At 38.1% G+C, this 14,337-nt stretch overlaps 1 protein-coding gene across 4 annotated transcripts in view; it reads left to right on the forward strand.

The window, feature by feature from the left end:
* Window positions 1–14,337, forward strand: part of AKAP7 (A-kinase anchoring protein 7) — a 157,144-nt gene that overhangs the window by 10,338 nt on the left and 132,469 nt on the right. For all 4 annotated transcript variants that reach the window (XR_008654285.2, XM_055264097.2, XM_055264087.2 and 1 more), the window contains exon 3: window positions 14,190–14,329. Coding sequence is in view for 3 of the 4 variants with exons in the window: in XM_055264097.2 (XP_055120072.2) it covers window positions 14,190–14,329 (140 nt within the window). In the remaining variant the exon portion in view is untranslated. The remainder of the gene's footprint in view (window positions 1–14,189; window positions 14,330–14,337) is intronic.

Raw genomic sequence — 14,337 nt, forward strand, 5'->3', positions numbered from 1 at the left:
TGTTATGGCCAGATGCGGTGGCTCATGCCTGTATTCTTAACACTTTGGGAGGCTGAGACGGGAGGATCACTTGAGGCCAGGAGTTTGAGACCAGCCTGGTCAACATTGGGAGACCCTATCTCTATTTTAGTAAAATAAATAAATTAAAAAAAAATCTGTTTTATGTCATTGTAAAAACAATACTGTCCATGATATTTGGGTTTACCTTCACTGAAAATGTTAAAGATTTGACTATTGTCCAGGTTACTTGTGAGGAGGAAAATAAGGAAAAGCATCAATATATTCAAATGTTTATTGACTACATACTCTGTGCCATTCAACTGTTTGCAACCTTACATAAAGCCTTGCTGTGGTTTGATACGCTTTTTTCATGACTAGGGCTCTGTGGCATAACAAATCATCTGCTTTAGTCTCTTCATTTTGAGAAAAGAAAACTGACTTAGAGAAGTTAAGTAAATTAAATTCACACAGTGGGAAAGAACTAGTTATGGAATTTGGTTTCTGATTTGTTAGTCGTTTCTTTGATGAACATTTATAGCCAGGCATTGTGCTGGACATTGGGAATATTAAAACACACGACAGTCTTGAACGTCAAGAAGCTCCCAGCTTCACTGGGGAGCCAGTCTGTTGACAGCTGTCATCTCATAAGATGAATGCCATACAGGCTGCTCTGGAAGTGCATGACGTGAGGATGTGTGCAGGGAGGCATCTAACCTGGGTGTGGGAGGAGAGGGTGTCCATGAAGCCTTCCTAGGTGTTTGGCAAGAGTAGAGGCTTGGAGGATGAGTATGAACTATTCAGTGCTCTTGAAATTATCTGACCATCAGAATTTTCTGCAGAGCGATGTAAAAGCACAGATTCTTCTTTTTCAACCTTTGCATCCTGCCAGGGAATCTTTTTGTTTAAAAATTTTTTAAAACATCTCAAGTAATTCTGATGCTCAGCCAGTCTTAGAAACCACACTACTCTTTATCACACTGTCTTCTGGAGGCAGTGAACCTGACTTGTATTTTGGGAAGATGTGATACTTAAAACGATTAAGTCTCGGTATTTTATTAAGCAGTCTTTCCCATTCCATAATCCAAGGGGAGAAGGAATCAGGAAGAGGTGTTTCCTATATTTTCCTTTACAACTGCCCTGTAGAGAAGAACCATGTTTGTGAGTTTCACAGCTGTTGGGGAAACCTTCACTGAAGAATTTTCATACCTGTTAAGTAGAAGATACTCTTAGAAAAAAGTGAGAATAGCAAGGATTTAATGTTTTCCTCTTAATTTCCTACTTGTTGAGCAAATAAAATGAATATATTTAAAAAATTCAATCACTTCTTTCTGATTTCATTACTTTCTCTAATTTGGATATAAATAAAGAAGGCTTCTCATGAATAGCCATGCCCTGTGTGCCCACCATGGGCCTCACTCACCCGCGTTTCTCCCTCTGAGCCTTGTTCCAGTCTCTGAATCACTCCCATTGGAGTGCATAAGTTAGATTGGAACAAGGGATGAGTCTGTTCATTCTTCCAGCTGCAGGCACTTCTGATTTATACCTATCTTACATATATCTAATGTATATGAACACATAGCTTCTACTAGCGATGGAAAGCAAGATACTTCCAGAATCCCAGAGAGCAAATAGTGTTTCTGTAGTCATCATATTCTTATATCTCTACTGGTAGGGAGATTAATAGCCACTGGGACCAGAAAGAAGGAAGGGGCTGGATGCATTTGTGGCATGCATTTCATTCCTGCTCTGAAAGCAACAGCTGTTTCCTCAGAGGATGTGCATTGGAAGGATGGCCAATTCTTCATATGAACAGGATCTTTTCTCTCTAGGATATGATATCTTTTTTACCAAAGAAATGATGTTATCTATGTATACTAGGGGCTCAGGCCAGTCCACAAAAGTCTACTTTTAACTAATATATACACTTTTTGATAATTCAGGCTTTATGAGTTAAAAGTCTTTGTGGGTTAGTCTAGACTCCAAACCACCATGTATTATATTACTTTTGTGGGAAGATGGATTTAAAATTCCAGGCTCCAACTTATACATGGGCAGTGTGGTACAAAGGGAAAAACAGAAAACTTGTGTCTTACGTTTTGGTTACTTCATTATCTACTTGGACCTTCGACACTTAAAGTGTGGATAAAAATTCCCTCCTGTTTATCTCATAGTGTTGCTTTCTGGCTAAAAAGAGATAATGTATGCAAGAAAGAAGCTAAAAATGTAAAATAATGAATAAATGTTATTTATAAAACCTTTGAAACGTACCCCTTTGTTATTTGGGGACAAACTTACTCTCTCATTTTTATAATAGCATTTACTAAAACACTAAGGAACAAATAGTACAATTCTTTGCAAACCAAAAACTACTAACTAGTTTTTCTGAAGTGAGATTTTTATAGAAATGTACAAAAACTGGGAGTTTTATTGCCAACCCTTAAACCTTAAGAAAGATATAATAATAGTGTTTGTGCCTGAAACACAATATAATTAGTTTGTGGCTTGAATGGACTGAATTTGGCTTTCTTGTACGTTTAGTAATCAGTCTACTCATTTGCTCCATGGTAGATGGCAACCTCAAAATTCTCAGGTTGTTTGTTGCCTGTGATTCCTTCAGTTTTCTTTGGCATGTGGAAATTGCGAGTTAACTGCCAAGAAATTCTTGCTAATAGACACCCTGGCAGAGCAATGAGGAAGGTAGTGCTAACAAAAACATCATGGGAAGGGGAATCCTTGGCAGTAGGAAAACTCCCCTTGAAACGGTTAGTGTCTCTCGATTGTCAGCTGTGCTGCCTTCAGTGCGAATGTGGTATCTTGATTAGGCAGCATGTGGTCTGGTTGGGTGAGATGGGTCTTTACATGTTTTGGTTAGTTTTGAAGAAGAGACTTTTATTAGGGTTATAGTTTAGAATATTATAACTAAAAATTAGAAGATAACATGCATTAGAACTAAATATGAGAATATAAAAGTATATTAGAAGTAAAATATCCAAATGCGTGTACAATGGCAATCTTTTAGAAATGATGGGGAGGCTGGGTGCCATGGCTCACACCTGTAATCCCAGCACTTTGGGAGGCTGAGTTCGGCGGATCTCTTGAGGTCAGGAGTTTGAAACCAGTCTGGCCAACATGGTGAAATCCTGTCTTTACTAAAAATACAAAAATTAGTGGGGCGTGGTGGCACGTACCTGTAATCCCAGCTACTAGGGAGGCTGAGGCAGGAGAATTGCTTGAATCCGGTAGGCAGAGGTTGCAGTGAGCTGAGATTGTGCCACTGCATTCCAGCCTGGGCAACACAGCCAGACTGTCTCAAGAAACAAAACAAAACAAGAAATGATGAGGAGACAGTACAACCTGTGCCACACCTTTGGCTCCATAGGGTGGACACGTTTTAGGTTTTAGGAGAAAATCCAGCTTAGTGCCTGGTTGACTTGGATGGGGTCTTTGCTGTTTACAAGGGAAATGTTGTGGGTCAGTTGATTTTATAAACCATCCAGGAAAGCATTTGGGTTGCTGCTGTTCTGCATCTGAAAGTAGAATGGAGAGTCATTCTGCTGTTGGGAATAGCTTAGTATGCTTCCCACGGTGTGACTTTGTGGAGAGTTTTAGTTTAATTGATTCTAGTCTCTTAAGGGAATCACAGTTCTTAACTATCAAGCCACATTTATTGAATTTATTTAGGGATGGGGTCTCACTATGTTGCCTAGGCTAGTCTCAAACTCCTGGGCTCCAGTGATCCGCCCACCTCAGTCTCTTGAGTAGCTGGGAAAACAGGTATGCACCACTATGCCTGGTCTTAAGCCACATTTAAATCAAATCTTTTGATTTTCTTTTTTTTGTGTGTCATGTCTTCCCTAAATGTGGTATTCAGTTCTCCTTAGATTAAAATGCTTATAATTCTTATTTTACCTCACACAGAATTCTACTCTGTAATAACTGAAGATTTTGGGATGTGGGAAATCGTAATTTTGCTACTTATTAATCCTAACAAGTTGTTAGCTGGAAACCATCATTCTCAGTAAACTATCGCAAGGACAAAAAACCAAACACCGCATGTTCTCACTCATAGGTGGGAATTGAACAATGAAAACTCATGGACACAGGAAGGGGAACATCACACTCCGGAGACTGTTGTTGGTGGGGGGGAGGGGGGAGAGACAGCGTTAGGAGATATACCTAATGCTAAATGACGAGTTAATGGGTGCAGCAAAACAACATGGCACATGGATACATATGTAACAAACCTGCACATTGTGCACGTGTACCCTAAAACCTAAAGTATAATAATAAAAAAAAGAAAATTACTTGAATTAGGAGTTTTCTAGTTAGATTTCATTTCAATAAGGAATTATTGTTGAATATACATTAGATTTGCCAAATGCTTAAGCTACCCTGGAAAAAAAAATAAATAAAAAATACTTAGATTTTAAACATCTTAAAATATAAATTGAAACTTACCTTCACCTAAAACTTTTTTATGCAAAAATGCTGTATCAAATAAAGATTGAATCTTTGTACTTGATATAATAGGTGGTTACCCTGAGTCAGTTAAGAAAATAAAAGATAAATTGTTTTCTGCGTCCTCTATAATTAATTGGGGAAGCATATACTGCATATTCCAAATGTTATTATGAGAGAGCTTAAGGCAAATATCTGCCCCAAATAACATAAATGATTGATATCTTTTCTTTTGTTAAAAAAATAAGAAAATGAATAAAAATTGGAACAAGCCCAATCACTAAATTAATTCAACACATATTTATTGAGTGTGTTATGTACCAGGTACTGTTATTGGTGCTGAGCTGAGGATATAGTTAGTTCAGCTAGTGTGTACTTTTTCCAGGCTCAAGTTCATTCATTATCGATGACATTGGCATAATAATGGTAGCTGTCTCACAGGATTGTTGGAAAGATTCAATTCCTCAATACAGGTTACGTCCTTAAAACGTAACTAGCCTCAGTACATTTTCATTAATTTAGTTTCACCAGGTTTTTTCTTACATATATTTGCTAAATTAAATATTTATAAAACATTTCCCTTTAAGAGAAATATTTTATAATAATAATATTGAGCTCCTCCAGCACATTGCTAAATGCTTTACATTTTCTTACATAATCCTCTTAGAAACTTTTTTTTTTCGTTTTTTGAGATGTAGTCTGGCTCTGTCACCCAGGCTGGAGTGCAGTGGTGCGATCTCAGCCCACTGCAACCTCCGCCTCCTGGGTTCAAGCGATTCTCATGCCTCAGCCTCCCGAGTAGCTGGGATTACAGGTGTCCACTACCACACCCAGCTAATTTTTGTATTTTTAGTAGAGACGGGGTTTCATCATGTTGGTCAGGCTGGTCTCAAACTCCTGGGCTCAAGTGACCCACCTGCCTCAGCCTCCCAAAGTGCTGGGATTACAAGCATGAGCCACTGCACCCAGCACATAATCCTCATAGAAACTTAAAGAGGGAGAAGGTGAGATTTTTTTTTTTAGAAAGTTTTAGTAATTTGCCAAAGATTATTGAGATACTAAAGGGGAATAATTCTATGAAATATATGGCCAGGTGTGGTGGCTCACGCCTGTAATCCCAGCACTTTGGGAGGCTGAGGTGGGTGGATCACCTGCGGTCAGGAGTTTGAGACCAGCCTGGCCAACATGGTGAAACCCTATCTCTACTAAAGATACAAAAAATTATCTGGGTATGGTAGTGGGCACCTGTAATCCCAGCTACTCGGGAGGCTGAGGCAGGAGAATCACTTGAACCCAGGAAGTGGAAGTTGCAGTGAGTTGAGATTGTGCCATTGCACTCCAGCCTGGACAACAAGAGTGAAACTCCGTCTCAAAAAAAATATTCTATGAAATATAGAAGATAGTATTCTAAGTCATATAGCTAAGGAATTTTAGGAATGGTTACTTCGAAGATTTTAGCTGCCTAAATAACAAGAAAAAATAAAATATCAAAACAAATCTAATTCATTCTCAGCCTTTTAGCTAAGAGTAAGTGTGAAAACAATGAACCCACAATAACGGATGGATGACTTAGTTTTTCTCATCGTTCATTTCTTTGTAGTTTTTGAGGGAATAAATAGAACTTGAGAAAAAATTAGATAATTTACATAAAATGACACGTGGTGCTTCAGTTAAAAAAACAAATAACATGAATCAGAGTGTTACAGCCTTTGTCAGCAAGACCAGATTCATTACAACACATTAAAATGGCTACTGAAATCATTATGAAAATTAACAAGTGGAATAAATTAAATTTGTAAGATGGGTTTATGAGCTGTACTCCAACTGATGACTTTTTTGCTAACCAATGAAGGTACTGTAAATAATCAGTTGAAAGGTCCTGGGCGTGTGGCCAGATTTTTCTACATTTTGTTCTATGATCATTGATTTTTGAAATTCTAATTGGTAAACTAGATGATTACATAAGTATTTTGTTCCTTATATTTTCTTTTTTTTTATATTTTCATATGAAACTAAAAATAAAGAATAATATCCAGTTGTATTTTAGAACCTACGTTATAATTTCAAAGTGAGAAATAAAATGGACTTCAGTAACGAAAAGCACACATATTTTATACTTTGACCATATATAAATAAACTTTACAGATAAAATCAGAGATGGTATGCAAACAAGAGAGAAGAAATATTGGGGCCGGGTGTGGTGGCTCACACCTGTAATCTCAGCACTTTGGGAGGCTGAGGAGGGCGGATCAGTTGACGTCAGGAGTTCGAGACCAGCCAGTTGACGTCAGGAGTTCGAGGCCAACATGTGAAACCCCATGTCTACTAAAAATACAAAGATTAGCTGGGCATGGTGGTACATGCTCGTAGTCCTAGCTGTTTGGGAGGCTGAAGCATGAGGATCGCTTGAACCTGGGAGGCAGAGGTTGCAATGAGCTGAGATTGCACCACTGCACTGCAGCCTGGGCAACAAAGCAAGACTCCATCTCAAAAGAAAAAAAAAAAAGGCCGGGCGCGATGGCTCACGCCTGTAATCCCAGCACTTTGGGTGGCCAAGGTGGGCGGATCATGAGGTCAGAAGATCGAGACCATCCTGGCTAACATGGTGAAATCCCGTCTCTACTAAAAATACAAAAAAAATTAGCTGGGCGTGGTGGCGGGTGCCTGTAGTCCCAGCTACTCGGGAGGCTGAGGCAGGAGAATGGCGTGAACCCAGGAGGTGGAGCTTGCAGTGAGCTGAGATGGCGCCACTGCACTCCAGCCTGGACGACAGAGCAAGACTCCATCTCAAAAAAATAAAAAATAAAAAAGAGAGAGAGATTGGGCTCAGTGTGTATCAAGTGTATGATAAATCAGCAGGGCTCATGGAATTAAGAAAAGTGTATTACAAGGGTTAGTAAAACTGTACTGTAGCAATAAATACAGGATTCCTTTTTTCCCCATCTGTCATTAGGTATTTAAAAACTACACACTGTCTGTGATGCCTAACAAAAGAAGATTTTAGATTATCCAGTTCAAAGGTAAGTTAAATAGTTATTGGTAAAATTATAGAAAACTAAATAAATTTAGACAAACCATGTTCTACTTTATTTTTGCGTGAAAGTATTCTGGATTGGGGTTTTACAGTATGTCATTCTCCTGATACCAGAATGGTTAGAGTTGTTATATGTTATAACCATTACCTTGAGAGATTATGATTTTTTTTTCTGCAAAATGGATTTACAGGATGTTTGGAATGGCAAAAATAAGTTGCTACAGATGGGAAGACAGTTTAGTGTTAGATAAGGTAGAAAACAATGTAGTGTCAGTGGTCTTTGAAATATTATGTTAATTCTGTCCCCCTCTTTAGTATTGTTCATATTGGAGTGTGAGTAAAATACAGAAAAAATGATTATATGTCTTATCTTCACAGTAAGGAATGTACTATAGATGGCCACCCAATAAACAGTGCATGCAAAAAATGGAAATAAAAATTTCATAAAACAATATTTATACTTACTGTGAGCAGTATACTATCTACATGACTTCTGTCCCATTCCATTCCATTCTTTAAAAAGTGCTCTTTATTGGCCGGATGTGGTGGCTCACACCTGTAATCCCAGCACTTTGGGAGGCCGAGGAACATGGATCACCTGAGGTAAGGAGTTCGAGACCATCCTGGCCAATATGGTGAAAACCTGTCTCTACTAAAAATACAAAAAATGGTGATGGGCGCCTGTAATCCCAGTTACTCAGGAGGCTGAGGCAGGAGAATCACTTGAACTTGGGAGGCAGAGGTTGCAATGAGCAGAGATTGCTCCATTGCACTCCAGCCTGGGCAACAAGAGTAAAACCCTGCCTCAGAAAAAAAAAAAGTGTTCTTTACTATTTTCTAAGTTGATTTCATAACCCACTAGTGGGTTGATGCTTGCAATTTGGGAAAAAAATAACCTAGACGGTAGGTTTATGAGTCTCAATCTTGAATCCATTATTTAATATCACTGTGAATTGTCCTAATTAGTACAAGTGTTAACAGTTAGTACCTTTACCACAAATCACAGAAAGCTAGAACTGGAAGAGACCCCCTAGAGAGAGATTGTCTAAACGTTCCTCCCTGTCCCTGTTTTTTTTTTTTTGTTGTTGTTTTTTAATGTTGCATTGTAGAAACTTTCAAGCATATATTAGAGAGAATAGGAAAACAAGCCTCATGTATTCATTACCTCTTCTTTACTGGATTATTTTGAGGTATATCCCAGACATATTACTTTATCTGTAAATACTTCAGTATGTTTCTTTAAAAGGTAAAGAATCTTTAAAAAAAATTCAAAATATCCTTACTATACCAAAAAATACTGGTAATTCTTAGTGTCATCAAATAGCAAGACAATCCCTGATTATGTCATAATTTTAAAAAATCTGGATTATTTGAATTAGTTACCAAAATCTATGCACTATATTTAATTGACACATCTCTTGAGTCTCTTTTCATGTATACATCTCCTTTTTTCCTTTTGGGTATGTGTATGTGTTGTTTATTGTTGAAGAAATCAGGTTGTGTAGAAGTTTTGATATTCTGGTCATTTAACATTTTTTTCTGTCTCTTCTAGTAAACTGGTAGTTAGATCAAGAGGCTTAATTAAGTTTCTGATATTTGCAAGAATGTTCCAAAGATAGTATTTTTTTTTCTTTCTGAGAGACAGGGCCTCACCCTGTCATCCACACTGGAGTACAGTGGCACAATCATAGCTCACCGTAACCTCGAACTCCTGGGCTCAAGTGATTCTCCCAACTCAAGTAGCTGGGACTACAGGTGCATACCACAATGCCTGGTTAATTTCTAAATTTTTTGTAGAGATGGGGTCTTACTGTGTTGCCCAGGCTGGTTTTAAATTCCTTGCCTTTAGTGGTCCTCCCACCTAGGCCTCACAAAGTGCTAAGATTACAGGCATGAGCCACTGTGCCTGGCCAAAGATAGTATTTTGAATTTCCTGTAGTGTGATATCAGTAGGCAAATAATGTTTGCTTGTCTTGCCTTTTTGCAACATTAAGATTGATTAGTGGCTTCAGGTCTTATTACTCTAAAGTACCTATTATTAAAGTTCCCCATTAGCCTTCCATCTAATGGATCATCCATTGATGGTTGTTGGGTTGATCTATTACTTTGTTAAGCATTTTGAAATGGTGATATTCTAACTATCTTTTTGCATTAATTAGCTTGAAATTTCTATAAGGAACTTTACCTTAGCTAGCTATTTAATTTCCTATATGACTATTTGGTTATAAGGAAAGATGGAATAAATGCTTGACTTTTTTCTGTTATCATCAGATATTTAGAATCATGTTTCTCTAGATTCCTCCAAAGGTGACCTGTGAGTTTTTGGCTTTAATTTTTTTTAGTATCATTAAGAATGGATGGATTTAAGCATATCTGATGTATTTAACACCACTGAAGTTTATTCTATTTGGTGCCCAAATTGTCCCATCTTTGGCCAATGAGAAGACATTTAAATTGAATTTAGAGATCTTCTCATATGATCCTAGGAGTCTTTGAATTTCCAGAACTCTCATACATTGTATGCTCCAGACCTGGAATCAGCTTTTTCTCCAAGGATTGGTAAGATTTTTAAGTTCTCAGATAAACCTATTAAGTTACTTAATTAAAAGATGCTTGTTGGAAATCTAGTCTTCAGGTCATTGGCCTTTTCACTATCCAGTGCTGCCTCTATAAATTGAAACACAGTACTAGTCATTTTCTCAACTGCTGTTGCCCCTTGTATCTTTTGTAGAGTATTTTTTTCCCAGTACAAGTTGATAGCTGCCAGATTGACCATCCCAGCATCCTGTGTTGCTTGGGGTTAGCCCTGTGTGGTGATTTGGACAATGAAATATAAGGGGCCGGACGCTAGGAACTTATTTAGAATTGATTTGTAATTTTACCTTAAAAAAGGGATCTTGCTTTTGAAATTTATTTTTCAACATTATATTTAATTTAAAAAACTGTTCAGGGATGGGTGTGGTAGCTCATGCCTGTCCCATCATGTTAGGAGGCCAAGGTGGGAGGATTGCTTGAGCCCAGGAGTTCAAGACCAGCCTGGGCAACATAGTGAGTCCCCCACCTCTACAAAAAATGAAAAATTAATGAGCTGTGGTGGTGCATACCTGTAGTCCCAGCTACTTGGAGAGGCTGAGGTGGGAGGATCATTTGAGCCCAAGGAGTTCAAGGTTACAGTGAGCTATGATTGCATCACTGCACTCCAGCCTGGGTGACAGAGTGAGATCCTGTTTCAAAACAAAACAAAACAATAACAAAAAAAGAACTGTTCAGGGCAGCTCTTCATTTTCCGTACTCATAGAAGGTGCAAGTGGTCTGGATGAGTAAAAACCATGGAGAGTTTATAAATCATCTGTTTCTTTTTGGAGTTTCCTTTTTTTTTTTTTTTTTTGAGATGGAGTCTCGCTCTGTCACCCAGGCTGGAGTGTGCAGTGGCACCATCTCAGATCACTGCAAGCTCTGCCTCCCGGGTTCATGCCATTCTCCTGCCTCAGCCTCCCGAGTAGCTGGGACTACAGGCGGCCGCCACCATGTCCGGCTAATTTTTTTGTATTTTTAATAGAGACGAGGTTTCACCGTGTTAGCCAGGATGGTCTGGATCTCCTGACCTCGTGGTCCGCCCACCTTGGCCTCCCAAAGTGCTGGGATTATAGGCATGAGCCACCGCGCCCAGCCTTGAGTTTACTAAATGTTCTTTAACAGATACAGATTTATCTTCCTAATTATGTTTAGTTCTGAGTATTATCTAATAATTAGAATAGCTAATAATAGTGTTTACTTTGTACCAGGAAGTGGTCTAAATGTTTTTATGTATTAAATGACTCAATCCTCAAAAAGATCCTGTGAAGTAACTATTATTATTATTCTAAAATCACACAGGGAAACTGAATAAAGAGAGTTTATGTGCTCGTCTAAAATCACACAGTCACACAGCTAGTATGTGGGAGAGCCAGGATTCTAACCCAGGTGCTCGGGTTCCAACTATATTAAAATTGGCTTTAATTTTCAGAGTACTAATTTATTAACACTAGGTGGTGGTGGGCTAGAAATGTATTTAGAAGTGTATTTAAAATATATGTGTTCTTCATTAGCATATTTTGTAGTTTCTGTTTAAAATTAGTATATTCATATTACTGCAGTTAGATATAGGACCTTTTCTTAGATGTGTAAAGTTGCAGGCAGCCCAACAGTATATTGATTTGATTTGCCATATTAAAACTCTTACGTAAGAAATAAAACCCAATGGCATCATGAATGAGACAATTCACATAATTCTTATAACACAGATAAAAATGCTACAAACTATTTCTTAGTAATAAAATATGTAAAGTTCTGATAAGCTTACATGTGTAAAAGAAACTAATAATAATTTATATTTTAAATGTGTATCCCCTAACCATGAAGAGCTATCATTAGCCACATTAATCATTAGACATATTGTTGAGAGATATAGTGATGAAATAGATGCACGAACACACCAGATAATTTTGCCTTAATTCATAATGATATGGTCAGATATATTGCCCAGGCCACCTTGCTCTTAGTTTATCCCATTTTGTAGGTCTTACAAATATATGTTATGGAAAGAAAACACATCTATTTCTACACAGTCTTAGCTTTTTAATTTTAAACACCCTGTACTATTTTTCTTAGAAATTACCATTAAAATACTATTTGAGGCATTAACTTAAAATTGTTTACTATTATGTCAAAGAGCAACAGAATAAGAATTATTTTTGCTCTGTGGTTTTATGTGTAATATTAACTAGCTGTGCAGAACTTCAGTAGAGAAGCAATTTGATACAGTAGCAAAATTTTTCTGCTTTTCTGTTTTATCGTGTAAAATAAGGGATTCAGTTAAAGCAGGGTTGCATATGCACACAGGCACTGGGCTGTGGGTTGGGCACTGGGCTGTGGGTTGAGCCCAGACTTCTTTTCACAATCCTTCTTAAGGCATTGTGTGCGGGCAGTTACTGCGGTCTATTAGAGTTGATCCCAAAGATGAAACCAACCGAATAGGATTGAATGTAAGGTAAAGTGGTTCTTTCCTTCCTTTTTCAAAATAACACCTCAGAAAATATATCTGAATTTTCACAAAGTCTCTGTGAGGTACTCTGTTTTGTTTTGTTTTGTTTTTTTGGAGACAGAGTCTCACTCCATTGTCCAGGCTGGAGTGCAGTGGCGTTGTCTTGGGTAACTGCAACCTCTGCCTCCTGGGTTCAAGTGATTTTGTGCCTCACCCTCCCAAGTAGCTGAGACTACAGGCATGTGCTACCATGACTGGCTAATTTTTGTATTTTTAGAGGAGATGGGGTTTCACCTTATTGCCCAGGCTGGTCTCACACTCTTGACCTCAAGTGGTCTTCCTGCTTCAGCCTCCCAAAGTGCTGGGATTACAGGCGTGAGCCACCATGCCCTGCAGATTGACCTGCAGATTGTTCCTGCAGAGGAACTCTATTTTGAACAGTAAACTACTATTCAAGAAGACATGGCTTGGAAGCTTAATTAATGGATTGTAGTTTTGCGTGCATATGGAAGCCCTGATAGAATCTGTTAAAAAAAAAAAAGATGACGGCATTTCACACAGATTTAGTAATTATTTCTGGGAGCATGCTTCATAATTAGAATTGTTAGATGTTGTAAATGAGTCTTACAAGGATTACTTTAAAAAGTGGTATTGTAAATGCTTCTCAAATTACCTTTCGTTAAGGATCAGTTTATTTTATTTTATTTATTTATTTTTATTTTTTATTTTTGAGACAGAGTCTCCCTGTGTCGCCCAGGCTGTAGTGCAGTGGCGCCATCTCGGCTCACTGCAAGCTCCGCCTCCTCGGTTCACGCCATTCTCCTGCCTCAGCCTCCCAAGTAGCTGGGACTACAGGTGCCCGCCACCACGCCCGGCTAATTTTTTATATTTTTAGTAGAGACGAGGTTTCACCATATTAGCCAGGACGGTCTTGATCTCCTGACCTCGTGATCCGCCCACCTTGGCCTCCCAAAGTGCTGGGATTACAGGCGTGAGCCACTGAGCCTGGCCAAGGATCAGTTTTTTAAAAAAATTTCCTGTTTGTTGCCAATGGATACTTTTGTAAAATACAATAAAAGTGAAATTATTAGAAAATGAAATAAAAGAAAAGACTACAAAGTAGGAATCAAAATTCAGCAGACCAAATTATTCTGCCCCATTGCTATGGAAGTTTCCAAAGCATTCTCTTAATTTTTGCAACAAATAGTATATAGTGTGACAGTGGCCCCAGACCAAAACTTTGTGTGGCAGTGGGGTTATACATTAGAAGTTACAAACATACCTATACAGGATGGTTGAAGAAATGATCTTTCTTAGTGTTATGAACATTGTGGTGCCGGGAGCTGTGCTTCAGATCATGAGTCAGCTCACTATGGCCCTCAGGCCAAATCTGGTTAACTACCCTGCTTTGAAAATAAAGCAGGAACACAACTATACCCACTCATTTATGTTTTGTCTACAGCAGAGATGAGTAGTTAACGGCAGAGACTATGTCATCTGCAGTGCCTAAACTATTTACTATGAGGTCCTTTACAGAAATGTTTGCAAACTTCTGCTTTAGATTTGAAAATGACACTGATGAATGATTGCTACTTATATATTGCTTGTTTTTTTTCTGACTGTATTATCTTTGTTTAAATGTATTAGACGTATTGTTTGACTTTTTTCCTCTAGTCACTGATGAACCTCAAATAAATTTGAAGAGAAGTCAAGAAAATGAGTGGATCAAGAGTGATCAAGTAAAGAAGAGGAAAAAAAAACGAAAAGATTATCAACCCAACTATTTCCTATCCATTCCAATCACCAACAAAGAGGTGCTATT

Source organism: Symphalangus syndactylus, chromosome 2 (genome assembly GCF_028878055.3).
Source record: "Symphalangus syndactylus isolate Jambi chromosome 2, NHGRI_mSymSyn1-v2.1_pri, whole genome shotgun sequence".
Taxonomy (NCBI): Eukaryota; Metazoa; Chordata; class Mammalia; order Primates; family Hylobatidae; genus Symphalangus; species Symphalangus syndactylus.